We start from the raw sequence: 19,618 nt of genomic DNA, 5'->3' as shown, positions 1-19,618 counted from the left end.
AGAATGAAGGTAAACAAAAAATGTTGGGTTTTTTTTTTTTTTTAAGGTAAGCAAATAAATGAGTTGGTAGCTGATCTAATAGCACATGACTGAAGTGCTGGAGTGTAGCATGCCATGCAGTATATATCAAACTGAGCAGGCTGTATAGACTTCAGAGCAATAAACAGGGCTACCAAAGAATATGTGGGCAGAGAAGAGACAGTGGGAAGTATAGGAGAAATCAGGATGTGGTTCCATTATCAGTTGCAGGACGCATATGATCTTGTACATGTGAACAGTGAGGAAGGACTGCAAATATGGGCAGTTATGAATCTGTGTAGTTCCACCTCAGCCTCTAGTAGTCCCACCAAATGTCATGATAAATTCTGATGGCTATGAGAGAGACACTTCAGTAATCAGCAGGTGGTACACAAAGTAGTGAGGGAAAATATATTTGGTCCCAAACAAGTCTGTATTTTAGCTTTTCTCTGTCCCTAATTTCTGTGAAACTGAAGATTCCTTCACACAACAAAGTACAATAAACAATCCAAAGTAGAACAGGGTTTTTTTTCTAAACACTAACAAAGCCACCCAAATAAACATTAAATGTAAATCCTTTCTCTGAGAACCTGTTTTAATAAAATTTTCTGAAAGCCCAGGCCTGGCTCATCTGTAACCCAAAGTTCTCAATAAATCACAACATTTAATGACTTCATTAGGCATATGCTCTAGCCCAACACTTACCCATCTGTGTTAATCTCATTGAGAGAAATATATATTTAACATGCCAACTCTAGCTTTATTCAAAATATCACACATTGTTCTTCTTCATCTCTTTTCTCTAATGATGTCTGCCGTATATTCTCATGTTTTGAGAATATTCTCACTTCCTTAAAGGCAACAACAAGCTGAATTTACTAAAGCCAGAAGCATTTTTGATGCTTACTCAAAGTCCAACAGTTTGAGTAACTTCATTCATACAGTAGCCTACTGACTTGTAATGTTAATCAAATACATAAATTCAAAAGAATGAGCCTTTCCACTGCAAGCCATTATATACCATACACTGGTAGCTATATAAATAATGCATTATTATAACACACACTGTAATTAAGTTGTGTTACATTCTTCCTGAGAACATACAATTAGACATGACAGCAAAGGTAACAATTTCTACTAATTTCAAATAGTAGTGTAACAAGGAAATGGTATCTCTGCTCCAAGATTTTTGTGCCCACTCACACTAATCACTCAAAAGTAAGAATACTACTTGAGAAAAACAATGTGTAAAAGATGATAAACAGTAGTAGAAATTAATAGTTGTGCTTAATTTAAGAAAAACAACAACAAATCATCATAGAAAATTTATCACTTTTTGGTAAAATGTAGGTCACCTACAGTTTCCATAGCAACCACTGCTGAACTATAGCTCTAGAGATGACCACTGCCTATGGCTGCTCTCTTTGCTAGCATATGATTTACAAATGCAGCCATGCCTCAGTTAAAAGAAGAAAGAGCTAAAGAAGTGCTTGGAATTGCCATTAGTTTATTTCCAAACATAACTTCTGCTTTAACATTTTCAAAAGTATCCCCTAATGTCCTTATGTTCATAAACTACTCAGCTAACCAGTTGGAAACACACAAAAAAACCCTCAGTTTCAGTACTAAAAATCTACTCTTTGTCTGCATCTCAAGCCTGGATTCTCCAAAATGGAGACGAACAACTTGACAAGAAGCTGAAAATAAGAAAAATATTTATACAAAGCAACCCACCAAACATCAATCAGAATCAATCACAGAATGGTAGAGGTTGGAAGGGACCTCTGGAGATCACCTTGTCCAACCCTCCTGCTTGAGCAGGGGGCACAGGAACGTGTCTAGGCGGGTTTTGAATGTCTCCAGGGAAGGAGACTCCACACCCTCCCTGGGCAGCCTGTGCCACTGCTCTGGCACCCTCACAGGAAAGAAGTTTTTTCTCATATTGAGGTGGAACTTCCTGTGTTCCAACTTGTGCCCATTGCCCCTTGGCCTGTCGTTGGGCACCACTGAAAAGAGTCCAGTCCCATCCTCTTGACACTCGCCCCTCAGATATTTATAAGCACTGATAAGATCCCCCCTCAGTCTTCTCCAGGCTGAACAAACTGAGGTTTCTTCAGCCTTTCCTCATAAAAGAGATGCTCCAGTCCCCTGATCATCGTCATAGCTCTCTGCTGGACTCTCTCCAGCAGTTCCCTGTCTTTCTGCAGTTGGGAAGCCCAGAACTGGACACGGCACTCCAGATGTGGCCTCATTAGGGCAGAAGAAAGGGGGAGGATAAGGTACCTCGATCTGCTGACCACACCTTTTACTGCACCCTAGGGTACCCCGTTGGCCTTCTTGGCCACAAGGGCTCAGTGCTGGCTCACGGTCAGCTTGTTGTCCACCAGCACTCCAAGGTCCTTCTCAACAGAGCTGCTTTCCAGTAGTTCAGCTCCCAGCCTGTACTGGTGCATGGGGTTGTTCCTCCCCAGGTGCAGGACCTTGCACTTGCTCTTGTTGAATTTCATGAGGTTCCCCTGGGCCCAGCTCTCCAGCCTGCCCGGGTCTCACTGAACGACAGCACAGCCTTCTGGTGTATCAGTAACACACAAGTTCAGAAAGCACTCGCATTACGTTAAGCTGTCTCTGATAAGCAGACAGTGAGTTCTGCAATGCAGTGAATGTACTCAATATACCAAGTGGGAGTTAATGGGTTGGCATATTATTTTGCACACAAGCACACAGTGAAACCCAGTCATGTAACAAGGCTGGAGCAATGAGTAACAACAGTTAAAGCCTCACTTGGGAGGAAATGGTATAGTCTTCAGTCTGATGGTGAAAATCCCTTTCTCACCAGTGTTACTCTGGGGCATACATAGTTGATGATGAATTCATTAAAATACAAAAGACTCCACATTACAAGAAGACTCTAATTGGCTTTGATAGTGCAGTGGGAAATAACAGGACAAGGCAATGTCCTTGACAACTGCTAACCAGTTTCCCCCTTTAGAACAGAGTCTTTTCACTATTATATGAGTTCAGTCTAAACCAGCTACTTACCTATTTTCACATAAACAATGAAAACACCAAAAGTGGTACATACTTAGTGAACAGAAGAATAATAATAGTGTTGAATATCATCAGTGATGAATCATGTCTCCTCACTTGCTTCGAAATCCTGCAAGCTCAAAACCACTGTCAGATGAACAAAAGACACCACAGCACGATTGCTGGGAAGTCAACGGACAAGCTGTCATGGAATGGAGAAAGTTTGAGAAAGCTGTCTGGTTTCCATCAGATCAAATAATCTGTGTAACTGGTTTTACTTCACTGAATTGGCAAATTCCAAAGAAATAATAGTTTTTATGTATTCTCCTAACAAGAGCTGCTGAAAATGTCAGTACGGTATTTTGGAAAGGATTGATACTCTCTTTCCTTATATTCCTGTAAGGATAAAGATCTTCAATATGCTTCATGCTTGGTGCACACCAGTGGACTGCCATGAGCACCAGAATCTCTCCGCAAACATATGAGAGAGGAAGCTGGTCTACAGGGGAAGAAGAAAGCAAGACACCAATACAGCCTCCAGAAGGCAGAATACTTCTCCCCCCCCCCCCAACGTTTTGATCAAAGTTTTTTAATTTTTTGCTCATGGGTCAGTAATTTCTGTGGATCCATTCCTCCCAGTTCTACATTTACTCAATATGCTTGCTGTCTTATAAGACTGTAAATTATTTGAGGAATTCTGTCTATATTTTCTGTATGCAGGTACAGGCCTTCATTTTAAGCATCCAAGTCTAGGCTCAATAGGGCCAAAAAGCCTTAGTACAATACAAATGACATAATGAAAGTCAGAATATAGGACTCTCTATCACTGAAGGCTTATAATACTCAAAACACAGGCCCAAGAAAAGATAAAACTCTGAAGTTCATCCTTCTTAATTCTGCTTTGCAAGCACAACTTGCTAGTCAAAAAAAAAAACCACACCACCAAAACCAAACAAAAAACCCCAAACCAAAACAAAATCCCACACCAAAAAAACAAAGGACACAGAAGGCTGTACCTAGCTCACTGCTAGAGATTTAAGTTCTACTACAGCACAGTCACAAAAACAACAGATTTAGAAGCTGTATCAGCTGATAGGGGAAAAAAATATATCTTTGAGCAGGAACAGGCCACTGGATGGAAGGAACCTCTAAAAGAAGATCCGCTACCAGTAGAAACTGTGCCTTTATGTTGCTATCCTCCTGGTATTAACTCCCCTCAGTCATGCCTACTGCTAAACCAATTGCTTGTGGGAGCAAAGAACAGCAGAGCAGAGCTGAGCTCAGCAAGGAGAAAACACTAATCAGTGGCTCAGGTACTGAGGGTGGTACACACTGAAATTAGTTATAAAGTTTATAGTAATGGACAGTAATACAAAATAATTTATTAAAAACACTAATTCTAACTTGGTTTTAAATTCCAAAACATCTTTAAAGCCATCCTTAAAGACCCGTAGTGAAAAAAAAAAAACCTGTAAACCAGTACACAACACAGAATATGTATTAAAACGCATGAAACAACACATGGCACTAGATAAGAAGAGAGCATATTATAAGAGTATTTCTGAAGCTTCATTTGCTTTGTAAGAGCACATGAAGCAAATTCAAACTGCTGAAGGGCCATTGGGACTCTCACTAGGAATAAAAGCTAGTGGTAGCATAGAGGAATCTTCAGAAAGCAAGCATGAAAAAGTTTTTTCAGACAAAAGTGAAGCTATTAGAAGTTATAAACTGGTAACAGAAAAATCCATTTTTCCCTTCTTTATGATTTGATTCATCAATGATTTCCCTACAGAAGCTAACATAATGGTATCAGGCCACCCACAGCTTTCCCTGGTATCCAAATGTCATGTTTCTTCACGTCTGAAGAGCAGGACGGCTACTTTTAGTACCCAAGATATTTAAGGTTTTTACAATTAGAAACACATTTTAAAATTTTGATATTATTTGCAAAAGACCATGGAGCAAGCCTTCACTAAATTAAAGCCCATCTACATCCCAACCTTATGGTTTCTCCAGAAAAGGATGTTGCGTAAGACTAGTTTAAATCCAAGCTAGAAGTTAGCTGAAAAGAACTTCTGAAAGGATTTTAAAGGCTTTGTCAAGAAAGCCACTGTCATGATTTTGTGTTTCTAAAATTGCATGCACATGTCACAGGTGAGAAAAACCAAACTTCATATTCTACGTCTGTAGACTGTAAAGTTATTAAAATTATTTGGTATATTGTAATGGCATCTAAAACATTAACGACTATAAAAAGTCTAAAACTAGTAGCTAAGACTCAGTCTGGTATACTACTCAAATTGTTAATCCAATTTCATTCTGCATCACAAATCACGGACAAAATCCAACCGTCATGTTTAATTTTTAGCAAATCTCACAGACAAGATCTGATCAGCAAGTATCATTTCACACATCATGTTAGTGCCATACTGAACTAGGGATCACAGATTTGTCTGCAAAGGATGGTTCCAGACCCGCTGACAGTACATACTCCTGAGAATGGACCAGGGTTTATACATGCATTCTTAGTGCAAGGTGCTTTTCTCTAACTAATAAATTCAGAACAGATCTGGAAGTGCTATAGAACCACAATCAACATTTCCCAGTAATTTTCTAACATGTTTTTGAAATATGTTCCACACACATCGATGTAGTGAAAGAAGATGAGTCACTTTCACTGACTAAGAATTTGCAAACTGCTGGAGCATTAAATTCCTTTGATCTTGATAAACAGGCTCATTCTCATTCTGTTCATTAGCCCTCCCTCTTTTCCCAGTTATGAGCCAGCCAATCTGTAGCCCTTTCTGCAAACTGACATATTTACCAAGTGAAATCTGTTACCACTGCTTTCTTGCTCTTACTGGAAAACACCCTAATGCTTGTCAAGCTCCTCTTGTCTCAGAGAACAACCTCCTTCCCTCTTTTCCTTCACACATGACACAGTCAAGCTGCCTTCCCACCTTGATCAGCTCTTTATTAGCTCCCCTCTGTATTTCCCCAGTAAGCATTCATTGTTCACCTGTGCATTCTGACTGCTCTGTTCTCTTATAATCCATTGATCACATTCTTGTTCCTCTCTTTTTTTTTTTTTTGTTGACTCCCACCTGATGAAATTCCATCATTAGTCCAAGTACCATTTTTGCTGATGACTTGGAAAAATTGCCAAAGAATCTCAGAAGACAACCCGATGTGTTGCTTTGAGCTATGTCTTAATAAGTACATTTCTTTAAGGGTTAATATGGGAATGTAAATATCTACGTGATTTGAAAAATAAGAATGTCTCAAACTGTAAGTTCAAGTTATTGTTAGTTTTCCAGAAAGTTATTTGGCAACTGTAATAGGGCTATTTTCTCATCCGTTCTATCTGAAAAATTAGTGTATGTGGGGTCTGCCACAAACCGGTATCCACATTTAGGCAGCAAATCAATTACAATACTGATTAGCAAAAAGCATCTTGATGTTTTCACTCTATTCCTTTGATGGAAAAATACCGTACAGTCCAAAAAAATATTTTAGCACTTTATTCTTTACCAATCAAAAATCATGGTTGTCATAGAAACTGTAAAAACTGAAGTCAGTCATGACATAACAACAGGATAATGGAAAATGTCTGGTGGCTCAGGTTTTCATGCTGGAAATGCTTCAGTGAATTTAACTAGGGATTCAGGCAATTCCCCAAATCTAACAAAGAATAATCTTTTAACAACAGGTATTATTACTGTTTTTAATAATCCAGAGTCTGGAAAGTAACAGTATTTATTATTCCTGCTCTATACATTGGCTACATTAACAGCTGACAGACTCTTCCCAGAACATTCGGTACAAGCTTAAGTCCACTTAAGGGGACTGAATTTCTTTGATTACATATTTGAGATACCCTGGAGGGACCTTTGGTCAGTGTTCTCAGCATTCCTGAGATCCCATTTTTGACATTCTAAACTGAGGCAAATCTCTCTAAAAATCTGTATTGCCATTAGTTTCTGTCTCTTAGATATGCTGTTCAGAAAAAGAGTTATAATCTGCAGGCCTCTGCCCCAACCCAAGGTGGTCCAGCTCCACGCCAAACGTTATTTCACATTCTTTCCCTACAACATGAAACTCAGTAAAATAAAACCCTACACTTGCCTAACAAAGGCAATGTCAGCCTTTCACTCTGTCTCCCAGAGCCAAATCACAGACCAACTCCACACAGAGTTCGTCCTGCCTTTTACTGGAATCCCTTGACACTTCATAATCACTGAGAGGACTGGCTCACTGCAACCATTTGCCCTTTACGCAGAGACCATCCTGCTGAAAAGAAAATAAACACAATACACAGGAGTATTGTTGGGCTTGCCAAACTGCAGGTGAGCAAACTAAGTAGCTTAACCATCAATAATATGAAAAGCAGCAATGCGAATGTAGAAGTATTCAGATCTTTAAAAAAAACAAAACCCTGAGAACCCTGAATTGAGTTTTATGGAGAAATTTAAGGAACTTTTTTTTTGGTTTCCCGTTAGTTTCCTTAAGACATATTTTCACTCTGTAGCTTTATTCTTTCAAGTAAGTAGGTACATATATTTTTAATAGAAAGCAAACAGGTACTGGTATTCCCTATGCTTTCCTTGAATTATCTTAAATACGGCCTTATCATGACTGTATCTAGCAGTTTCCAGACCTGTTAAAACAACTTCACTGACACACCTCCACCACCTTGCTTAAGAATTTTATTTAATGGCAGGGTGATCATAGCTGGTCTGTAACATGCTTCAGCAGAACATTTGTACCATTCAACATAAATTAGAGAAACTCTCCAGTTGCACCCGAGATGAAGTTTGGACCAGCAAAAGTTCACCTGTCAACTTCCCTAACCATGAGTTGAGAAAAAAGTTCTGATTTAAAACCAAGTGAAACCCTGATTCCGGTAAAATGATTAACAAACAATCCACGAGTGCAATAGTAAACTTACTTCAAGGAACAAAGAAACCACCAGAAATCACCTCTCCTTAACACCACCATGTATTAATTTGTTTCCTGCATATATTGTGCAGGCTTCTTACTAGAAAATAAGTGCCTGATTCACACAAATCCCTAAACCTTAGGGGGAGGAGAGAGAGATATATTTCTTCAGCTACAACGACTGGGACCCTACTCAACAATATGTGTAAAACCCTGTAGCTTCTTACTTTTCAATTCTGTGGCGTTATGGCACAAGCTTTACATTTGAAACATCACTCAACATTTCTGTATGCCATTACCACAATCACTGGATTTGTACATATATATGTACTCCCATATATATGCCTTTTCAAGTTACATATATAGATACATATATAGTTATGCTTTTTTCAAGTTATAAATATATGCACATACGTACACACGCACACAGACCTATATGTATTTTAAAAAGCACATCGATTTCCATGGATGCCATTCAGGAAATGAAAAGCAATGTAATGTTACTGTAATCACTGAACTGATTTGGATATACCCAACTCTTAATTTTGAATAAAACACGCTTCCACAGGAAAATAAATATAAAGAATAATGTAAAATATTGAGTATTAATTATTTACAACAGTCTTAATCTATGTGCAGCTTATAAAATACTGTTATAATACTACATTCCACTATCACAAATAATTACGTGTACTGACAATTACGTGTGTACTGACAGGGATTACTGGAGCTCATGGCATAATAGAATATTTTTTAGATTGCTGTTGTGTGTCTCAGCAGGCCCTTGGAGAGGCAGTGGATCTGCACATGTATTGATAAAGAAGAGTGAAGAGAATTTACACAAATCTTTTTAGATTTTTCTAAAAAGCAGAGTGGCTTTGGGCACACAGTAGGAGCCCAGACTTCAAGGAACATGTGTACAGAATAAACACATTACTGCATAAAGTGGGCTAAGGAGGAAAGAATTTGACACTGATCTCAGATGAGGCTAGAGCAAACATGTCTTATATACTCTAAAAGCCTGCTCTTACGCATATACCATATGCTAGTGAGGATATAGTTGTCTGCAACAGCAAGGCATGTTTTCTTGTGTTTCCCCGTATCCATACTTTATGCAACCCAATCCTGCAACTTTCTCACACAAATAATCTTTATTTGCAAATATTCTTATTGATTTCCATTTTAGTTTTAGAAATTTTGGACTGTTAATAAATTTGCCATTTGGTTTTTTGCAGTAGCTGATAACTAACAGAAAACAACAGAGGACAGCCATCTGAAAACCAATACTACCGGTATCTGACTGAAAAGAAATGAGTTAAATACAAAAACATGCACTTCCAGATGCTCTGAAAAACCTTTAGTAAGTAGTAATCTGTTGCAGTAATCACTCCAATAAACCCATTCTCCCCAGAAAAACATAAAAGTGTACTTCCAAAAAACAATGGGTGCTAGTAAAATAAAACTGTTATATAGGAATTGCCACATTTTCAGTGAGGTAACAAACAGGAAAATAGCCAGAAGTTCCTCAGCTAATTTACTTCATGTAAATATTACATTTTCCTGGGCTGCAGGTCTGATTCTTCACCACCTTATATAAAAAAACATCACTGTAAAAAGAAGTAGATATGGCTTCTATTTTGACACCACTAAATTGTACAAGATTCAACTACGGAGAGCCAAGCGCCTTAAAGTCAATCTTTGATGTTTATTTCTGCTTTACGAAAACACTTGAACTGGTTTATTTACTTTGTGATTTATGAAGTCTGCTGTTGCAGCAGTCAGGGAAGTTTTGGGGTTTGGTTTTTGGTTTTTTGTTGTTTTTTTTTTTTTTCCACAAAAATCTTAAAAGTACTTACCTAGACTGAGCTGCATTTAAAAGTACTGCCATTGCCTACAGAAACATGAGCAAATAGATTGTGGCTTTATCAAGAATGAAACGATGAAGGTGGGGGGACACACCACAAAAAAAACCCAAACCAAAAAACACATAAAAATGGAAAACAAATGAAAGCTAAGCAAAATAAATGTATCTGCATCATGCCCTGCAGCCTATTCAGTAGACAAAAGCACTGGCAGACTGCCAAGTGGAAGAAATTCCAGGCTGAAAATCCCATTGCTAAATTTGGAGAGTTCAAGTTCAAGAGCCAACAGCAAGAGCCTCAAACACAAAGCAGGGTAATGAGTTGGGGAGGGGGAGGGAATATCTCAAATCTACCTGTCTCTCAAATCATCCCAGTCTTTGTTCTTCCCACTAGCATGCTAAATTCAGCAAGAAGCCTACAGAAAACCTGGACTTTCCAAAACCACTCAGCACTGGCTGCCATCTGCACTCAGAGGTGAGGCAGCAAAACTGAAAGTCTCAGTCAGAACGCAGGCTGTACACACACATTTGACAGTGGAAAGCAGCAAACAGATCCCAGAGCTAGCAGAGACTTGAGCTAGTAAATTGACAAAGCAAATCAGGTCCCTACAGACTTATCAGAGCAGACCCAAAAGCAGTCTAGTTGAGGTTTCACAGCACTGTACAAACTGCTTCTGGACACAGACTTGCTGCTATCACTCTCAGCTTACCAGCAAGCCCAGTTCTGTAACAAGAACAGTGCTACTTCAGCGCTCTCTGAATCTCTGATGCACACAAGCCATAAAACCACAAAATAATTCAGGCTGGAAAGGACTTCAGCAGGTCACTAGTCCAACCTCCTGCTCAAAGCAAGGTCAGCTAAGATATCGGAGCAGGCAGCTCACAGCTTTAGCCAGTCAGGTCTTGAGAACCTGCAAGGACAGAGACTACACAGCCTCTCTGGGCAACAGTGTTCCAGTGCTTGGCTGTCCTCATGGTGAAAAGTTTGTCCTTACACTGAATCAGAATATCTCTCATTTCAACCTACATCCATTGACCCTCATCCTCCCATCACAGACCACTGGGAAGAACCGGCCTGCATTCTGCGTAAGCTCCTCATAGGTACTGCATGGTTTCTACCAACTCCTCACACAGCCTTCCCTTCTGCAGGCTGAACAACGCCATGTCCCTCAGCCTCTCCTCTTCTGCTGAACTTGCTCCGCTTTATCAATGGCTTTCTTGTACTGGGGAGGCCAAACCTGGGCACAGTATTCTAGGTACAGTCTAATGAGTGCTGAGCTGAGGGGGGATGGTTGCTTCCCTCGCTCTGCTAGCTGTGCTTCTGTTCATGCAGCCCAGGAGGCTGTTGCCCTTCTTGGCTGCCAGGGCACACTGCTGGCTCACCTTCACCTTGCTGCCTGTCCGCCAAGACTCCAGTGCCTTTTCTGCACAGCTGCTCTCCAGCCAGTCACCTCCCAGCCCGTATCGTTGCAAGGGGCTCTTCATTCACAGGCACGCAACTCTGCATTTGTCGTTGCCGAATTTTGTGTCTCCTGTCAGCCCATTCCCCCAGCCTGCCCAGGTCCTTCTGAATGGTAGCTTTTCCCTTAAGGGCATCAACTGTTCCCCTCAATGTGGTTCTCTGCAAACTTGATGCAAGTCGTTCTGTCACCTCCTTCAGGTGATGGATAAAGATGTTAAGCAGGACAGGTTTCAGGACAGTGTCCCGTGGTGCCCCCTCGAGGTGCAGTACAATCCCTTCACCACCACCTTCAGCTGAACATGGGGTCTTCAGTGTGCTTTTGAAAAGTCCACTCAAAGAGAAGGTGGTACACAAGTGTCCTTTACCCAGGGGAGCTTTTTTTCCTTTTCAGATAAGGAACTACTGCCAGCTGTAATTCAGAAATAGCTCTAGCCTAGCTTTATTAGACAGACAATTAAAAAAAATAATTGGAAACACCCTTGTAGCTGCTATATATGAATTGTCAGATAAAGTTCAGATCACTTACTGCTACTCATTTACACACATGGTTTACTGGAGATATACGGCTTTATGTAGATTTCACAAATTATGTGAGTTTAGTAACTGGTAGCCTCAACATAAAAGGTCAAAAGAAAAATATGCTGTAAATTAACTATTCATGTTCAGCTAGTGGGAACAAGAAAAGGACTTCTGTTCAAATGTCTCATGGAGACACCAAATATGAATCTCACATCTTTCTCAAGGAGAATTACACATTTCTTCCTCTGTTTACTCCTGTAATGCATGGAAGAGAAGAACTGAGGTTTGTGTGGTTGCATTGGTTTAGGTGGCAGGATGAATCATCAGAAGAATCAGCTATTCTGTCACAGACTCTCTAGGCTACTCTCAACTCTGAATAGATATGGTCGAGCAGAAGCACCGGCCTTCGAGCTTTGCTATTGCTGATTTTCTCTCTTGCCTCAGAGCATCACCCAAAATGGAAGATGTCCTCCTATACACTTAAAACATATCATGCTATCTAGAAGTAAATTATATGAGTGGAGTTTCCTCTGAAACTCACTGACATATTAATTTTTCCATAAACAACAACTACCAGAGGAAATTGTTCTTAAAAAAAGTACTTCCTCACAGTGTCAACATTTAAATGTAACAAAACAGAAAAATCCTTCAAAATAAAAGCAGATAGCCTACACTGTATTTTTTTCTAAGTAAAATGAACCTTTCTTATCTTGTATGAAAAGGAGTATCGTGCCTTATACACTACTTTAGTACTTACGAGTAAAATTATTAGAAGTGGATGGATGGACATTACTTCCACTGTCAGCGCTTTCACTGCTAGAAATGTCATCGTCTGATTCCCACACACAGGAACAAGGTGAGGAGCCATCAACTTCTTCAAACTTCCTCTTTAAAATTCCACTCATCACTGCAGTGCTGTCATATGCACCTGTAACAGGAACAGAAGAGATAAGGCCCTGAAACACCTGCCTGCTGTCCAGGTCTTCCAATTTATTTATCATGGGGGAGTTTATGTATCAGTCAGGTACTGCCACCTGTAGCTAAATAGCAGCTTATCAAGAGTTTTAAAGAACTTTTCCAGGAAGGAGTCAAATACACTTATCGTCAGTATATTCATCATCCCACTGACTTTCTTACGGGCAGTCTTTTCTTCTTATGACAGAAGGTAAACACTACCTGTATTCTACCAGCACAGACAAAATTCTATAACAATCTCATGCCTAAATAAAATCTAAATATTTCAATTATGCAATAGATTTAGGCCAAGAATAAAGTGTGTATGTAATGCAATATAATTCAGTAGAACTGCACCTTTATACAACACAAGCTTACTTGGCACCAAGAAACATTACATGACAAAAAAAATTCAGCATTCACTAATATAGTTCAGAAATAAAATATTCTCTCTTTTGATTTATTTTAAAGGTCTGATTTGTGTAATATGCAGTACTGTCAAGTGCCCATATTCTCAATTAGATTTGAGAGCATGAGATATTTAGCATCTTTTCAGGCCAGGCCCTCCAAACACAGTTCTGGCTCATTTTGTCATTCTAATCTATGCAGAATTTTCTTGCAGAGCTGTTGTGAAATTCAGATTTAAGTACTGGCACACATGTAGACTATTTCCATTCACACAAGTAAAGTATCAAGGGACCGAATCTATCCTTATGAACTTGGCTTCCTAATAGCATTGCCCAACAAGGCCTGAGTCACACTGAACATTCCTTAGTGTTTCCCTTTCATACATAACAGCTGATCTTCTTATCTCCATTTATGGAATACCAAACAGAAGAAGATAAAAATATTTTTAAAGCAATTCCTAGATCATTTTTAATGATAGGCTGAAGCAATTTTTTCTTTATCTTTAATTAAAAGAGATCTTAAAGTTTACTGTCACCATCATTACTGATTACATCTTACTGAAGACTGAAAACTAATTTTAAGATCTTAATTTAAAAGTTACAGATAACATGTACTCTCTGACTACCCTGATCAGTGAAACATTGCTGTAAATAGCTGGGGAAAAAGGGCTGCTGTTTGATGCTTTCAAGCATACAGTATCAAAAATTCTCATTCTTCTGAATGCCACTTGCCTTCAGCTTGTTAAATTGCCAATTCAATTCATTTTATAAACAAAGCTGATTTCCTCCACTAAATTTCATTCTGCCTTTATGGATGTGTCTAATTCAGAGACAAGATTTCAGTATAGATGTGGAATCATGACATAATGCTAAGAACAGATGCTGCATAAGATGATCTTCAGCACCAAACTTGTTTGTATGCAGAGCACACTAAAAATTAAATAACGAATATATTAGGTTTTAATACTGTCAGTCCCACAGGCAGCTTTAAATGCATATGCCTGTCATGATGTTCTCAGCTTGTTTTACTATTTATGAAAAAGCTGTTTTCCTGAAAGGGTGGTTCTTCAAGCTCAAGACATGACTTAAACAGAACGTGCTTATATCTCAACTTTTGCCCTTTTGTCCAAAAATGGATTACTATAAACTGCAAAGAAAGCATTGTATTGTTATTCTAAGGACAAGGAAAGGAGTATTTAGCATCATTTCATCATAACCTTTGCAAAAAAAATATAAGAATACATGAAATTGTCAAGCATCAACCTTTAATAAAAAATCACATTTGAAAAGAGAGAGAGAGAAAAAAAAAGAACAAAACACACATTGAAAATCCACAATAATAGAGAGGGGGAAGAGTCCCCACCCCAAACAGGTTCAGAAACAACTCCTCTGAACCATTCCCCATGTCTTCGCTGTATCTCTTGCCAACTACCTTTTCCATTGCCTCCTGCAGCGCTTACAGCACTGAAATTGTGAAATCACCATTATTTCCATGGCAACAGCCTGCAATATCAAAACCACAGGATTATAGCTTGACTGCAGAAGAGGGTAAAGCAGCAGCTGGAGTGTGAGAAAGGAAATGCTTACACTCAAACATCTATGTGAAGAGAGTGAGAAATGGGTTGACAAAGAGCTTATCATACAAGTGAGAGTGAGGTCAAATCCAGATCTGAGCCCATTAAAATTGTGGCTACAGGAGTCATAAAGTTCCAGGTCCAAAGAACCTCAGTCATAACTGCACTGCAAGGCAAACGAAAGAGCCACAACCATCACTAGTGAGCAGACCATCAGAGAGCAAGAAGTAATTTCATACCCTGAGATGATTTCCAGACAAAAGCCCTTTTGTCAGACATTGACTTCTGCAAGCATACCAACACAGTGACTAGATGACTAACATGGATCTTGCACATCAGTAAAGTCGTTGCAGACAGTGAGAATCTCAATAGCCAGAACCGTTTACAGCTAGTAGCAGAAACAAGTATTTTTCCTACCAAAGGGTTTTAAATTTGTTTGCATTTAGCATAGCCTACATTTGCACCAAGAGTCACAACATGGTAGCAGCAAAGCCATTTCATTAGGAGGGTTTATGTAATGAACCATAACAAATGATTCCCAGGAGCCTTGAAAGTGGCATACAGGTTAGCTCTACCACCCAGCTGGCTGATCAAGATAAGCTAGGAGGTACAGGAATACTGCAGAACCCAAGTATCACCACAACACATAAAGAAGCCTTAGCTATCCATTATATATATTTAGTACCACTGTTGCACAATTTTTGTTCTGAATCTCTTCCAGGAAGATTATCAAGAAGGTTGTTTGACAAAGTAGTTGTGATAAAATTTAGGTGTTGCCACTTGCCTGAGATCTGTTGATTCTAGTCTCTCTGCTATCAAGTCGCCCCAGGAAAATGCTACACAGGGGAAAGGAGACACTTCCATTACTCAAGAGCTTGGCTATCAGAGGTAGATTAAAGAGTATCTAAAACTGTACACACTCTGTACCAGCAGGAGATCCCTTTAGAATAACATCTGTAAAAACAGCTGCCGCTCCATAAGCCAATATTTGTTCAGAAAAAGGCACATCTGCACTGTAGCGCATGAGGCATGTTCCATCTGATACATTCAGCCCACGCCTTGTTTACATCGGCATCCTGTAGTACCTGAGCCAGATTCACATCTCCAGGAATCAGGAGATAAGCATGGTGACACACAACCCAATACCATTTATGAAAGCATTATTTTGCACTCTCTATTGATGACATGATATACCCCAGTAGAAGTCAGAGACCAACAGGAATAAGCAACAGTCAAACTTCTAACAGCAATGAGGCCACAAAGTTTGTGATATTTCTAAAGGTTCCTTAAGTCTGGAATCATGGAACTCAAATTGAATTATCATTTTTCTTTCTGTACCACAGCTATGACAATCAGTTATTTTCAGATTTTGGGGAATGAAACTGAAGCAATTGTCACATAGAAATCCAAATCCGGTGTCATCTGAACTGAGGACCCTACGTGTTTAGGAGACAAGGCACCAAAGACACAAGTCAAATTTTCAATACATGAATGGAAAGTAAAACAAAAAACAAACCTCGTATCTGATACGAGTAAGAGTAACATAAGGGTAATCGTAAGGGTGATGTAACTACACAGCGGTACAATTTTACTAACACAAAAGCCACTTCTGGCATGCAAGACTACATCATTTAGGATGGGAATAATCTCAAACACACAGAAGTACTATGACAATATGTATATTCTGAAGAAAAATGAGCAAACGTGCATATTTCTGCACAGAAACCAGTACACAAAAGTCCATGACTGACTATAGCAACCAAACAACATCACACAACTAAGACAAACACAGAGTAGTGGTATGTCAATATTCTTGGACTTCCAATAGGACACCCATGAGGTCCAGCCTTCAGAAGCAAAGTCTGAAAAACGACCACCAGCTACAGTTAGAGACCTGCTACATCAAACTGTCACTTTAGGTGAAAAAGGGAGAAAGTTGGCTTGAGCAGTTCAATTAGAAACAGACCCTTCTGGATAATTATTAAATAGCTGTCTAGCAGCTAAGATCGATTTGGAGCAGCATCCTGCTGATTCACACAACTGAGTAACAAGCAGGCACTGGAAGCTTTCCTGTTTGTTGATGGATCCTTCACAACAAAAAATGCCTGCACAGTGATGTGATACATCCTCTGCCATGTGCCTCACCATGCTAATGTGGCATTAATCCACAGCAAAGCAAAACAAAGTTGAAGCAGAGGGAACAGTATTAAAGCAAGGAAAATAAGCTACACACATTGTGAGCTCTAGGTTCAACACCGATTGCCTGACACAGTTAAGGATTCTTCAAAGGAAATGGCAACTTGCCACAAAAGAAGCATATGATAGATGTGGGCTGGGAGAAGGATCTATCTTTCTTAAACAACCCTCACCCATTTTTCCTCCTTTCTTTCCTATTTCTCCTCCACCCTGAAGAAACTACTGCCACAAAGACATCATTTAACCAGTTCTCTAGCTGCAGGTATGCTGACTGGCAAAGCAAGTCCTCAAAGCTCCATGGCAACCAGCTTTGCCTTGCTACGATGCCCGATAATTGGCAGGTACCATACATTTAAAAAGTTCAGAGGCAGCATGTTATTACTAGAAGACAAAAATCCCATGTAAGGGGTGGGAGGGATATATATATATTTTTAAAACAGTCACAATACTACCTGGAACCTACAAAGTAAAATAATGTCAAAGCCTGGCTGTATTGATTTTCTCTGAAAAGGCTGGAAATTTTAGAAAACCATGGTAACAATCTAATTGCAGCAGTCCTTTAGAAAGTGGGTATCTCCAAATCCCAGTGAAAAAGCCCAAAATGAGCTGAGTGAGTGAAGGGAAGGGGTGACAGTGTACCTGTGCTCCCAGGAGAAGCTTCTTCTCCATAACATACACTGCCAAACTTGCTTTACAAAACCTATCATTAAGTTGCCATATCCTTGGTGTTTCACTGACACCCATGGACAGAAAAAGTAAAACAAAAAAATAATCCACAAAACAAAAGCAGCAGGACCACATTGAAGAGGCACTAGAGAGAGGTAAAAGCATTTCTCCTAACTTGCACTTCAGCTGTTGGTTTGAAATGTGCTAAAAGATACTAACAAGACAACAAGCTGCTCTATGGAAATAGGGAATTGACAAAAATCTTCATGCAGAGACAAAGATAAATCCAGACATTTTCATGCTAGTCAAAATCTTCAGATATATGACTGTTTTGCACAATTCAGCACTATAGTATACAGCTCATACATCATCACATCGGAAAGTGAACAGGTATGGAGCATAGCTGTGAAGATATAAACATCAAGTATGTACCCTATGCAGTAAGAATAACACAACAGTTATGAAATAATAAACTAGGACCCTGCCTCAGATTATATATATCCCCACTCTTTAACTGAATCCTGTAGTGAGGCTTTGCTCTATTGACCAAAGCTCAGGAAAAACATAAGAAAGTTCAAGAACACACCTGCGCGGGGGGGGGGAGGGGCAGGGGGAATCCAATTGTTTCTTTCATTCATTTATGAAACCTTATTTTGTACTAATTCCTTCTTGAGAACTGTTCACACACCATGATACAATCTACCTGCATAAAAATTCTTATCTGAAAACAAAAACAAAAAAATATAAAAAGGCAGGCATCAAAGACTTGACCTATGAGTCACTCTGTTTTGCCTTGTCTCTTAGAAAGTCTGTAGGATCAATACAGATTTGCTTCCGAGCAAAAACCACTTCTATGCAAATGACAGCAAACCGAACAGGAGGATGCAGAAAACAGATGTTACACATAAAACATCACTCCAAAGTCCTCATCACAAACAACTCCCACCCACTGGCCAGTCAGCGTGTACTATAACATGCTAGGGAGACTTGACAAATAATTTCACAGTTATATCATGAATATTGATGCTCACAAGCAGAGATGTTTGGATTATTTGTTGTGATTAATATTCTTTTTGAATTCAGGTCTTTTTCTTAGCTTGCAAACAAAGCTTGACTTTTTAAAAGACACTTTTCTTATCTACTGAATAAACGTCAGCAGTAGAGATGGTCATGAACTAAGCAAGTTGTTGCTTGGTTCCACATATTGCACTTAACTGTTTCGCTCTTTGTGTAACTGACAGTTTTAAATGGGGGGGGGAGGAGGGGTGGAAAGAGGCAAAACCAAAAGCATCTACAGTGACAACATCACTCACACAAAGAATATAATTTGCTTGTGAAAATGACTATTCATATAAAGGACTGCATTAATGCAGACAAAAATCCATTTGCATGAATGCTTGCAAACAGTGAACAACAGAGGTACATGAACATGAATCAAACAGCTGTTCAGAATTCAAATTAATGTTTGCAATACATGTTTTGCAGTATTTGGCAGCTCTAATCACAAGTACCAGTTGCCAGAGGTAGGCTCTGATAGTTTCACAACTACAATCTGTAAAAATTAAAAACACATAGCAAGCTAATTCACTTAAGAGACTGCTCTGTATAGGCACAGGAAATACCATTAGTATAATCTTACTTATAAATTTGTGCTTACAGCAGCAGTCAAGTTACACAGACATGAACTAGGAGAAGTCTTTCTCTGCTTGTTTGCTTCATTCTAGCTAAATCCATAGCGCTAAGTAAACCCTGCAAGATAAGGCTGCGCTATTCAACCTGGGGAATCTGTTCTGGCATTGCAAGCGAAATCCTGCCAGGTCTGTCTTTGCAGGGTTTCTATACCATCACTTCACAGCACTCCTCATTTCACACTTGAGTACTAATCCACTGATCTTCTAGACTGCCTACATATTGTTGTACACTCTAACACATGTCAACTAGCTCCACTGGCAATGAATTTAAAATGCAGAAGGGACATTGGCATACGCTCACGTCC

The 19,618-nt window shown here is 39.3% G+C and overlaps 1 protein-coding gene across 2 annotated transcripts in view; it reads right to left on the bottom strand.

Moving 5' to 3' along the window:
• CSRNP3 (cysteine and serine rich nuclear protein 3) overlaps positions 1-19,618 on the bottom strand; it is a 113,311-nt gene that overhangs the window by 69,208 nt on the left and 24,485 nt on the right. For both annotated transcript variants that reach the window (XM_075093344.1, XM_075093345.1), the window contains exon 2: positions 12,583-12,753. In XM_075093344.1, the coding sequence (XP_074949445.1) occupies positions 12,583-12,730 (148 nt within the window). In that variant the 5' untranslated portion in view covers positions 12,731-12,753. The remainder of the gene's footprint in view (positions 1-12,582; positions 12,754-19,618) is intronic.

The sequence above is a fragment of the Phalacrocorax aristotelis genome, chromosome 5, assembly GCF_949628215.1.
Source record: "Phalacrocorax aristotelis chromosome 5, bGulAri2.1, whole genome shotgun sequence".
Classification (NCBI taxonomy): Eukaryota; Metazoa; Chordata; class Aves; order Suliformes; family Phalacrocoracidae; genus Phalacrocorax; species Phalacrocorax aristotelis.
Note: the sequence above shows the minus strand (reverse complement) of the source record. Positions and strands in the feature narration are given on the sequence as shown.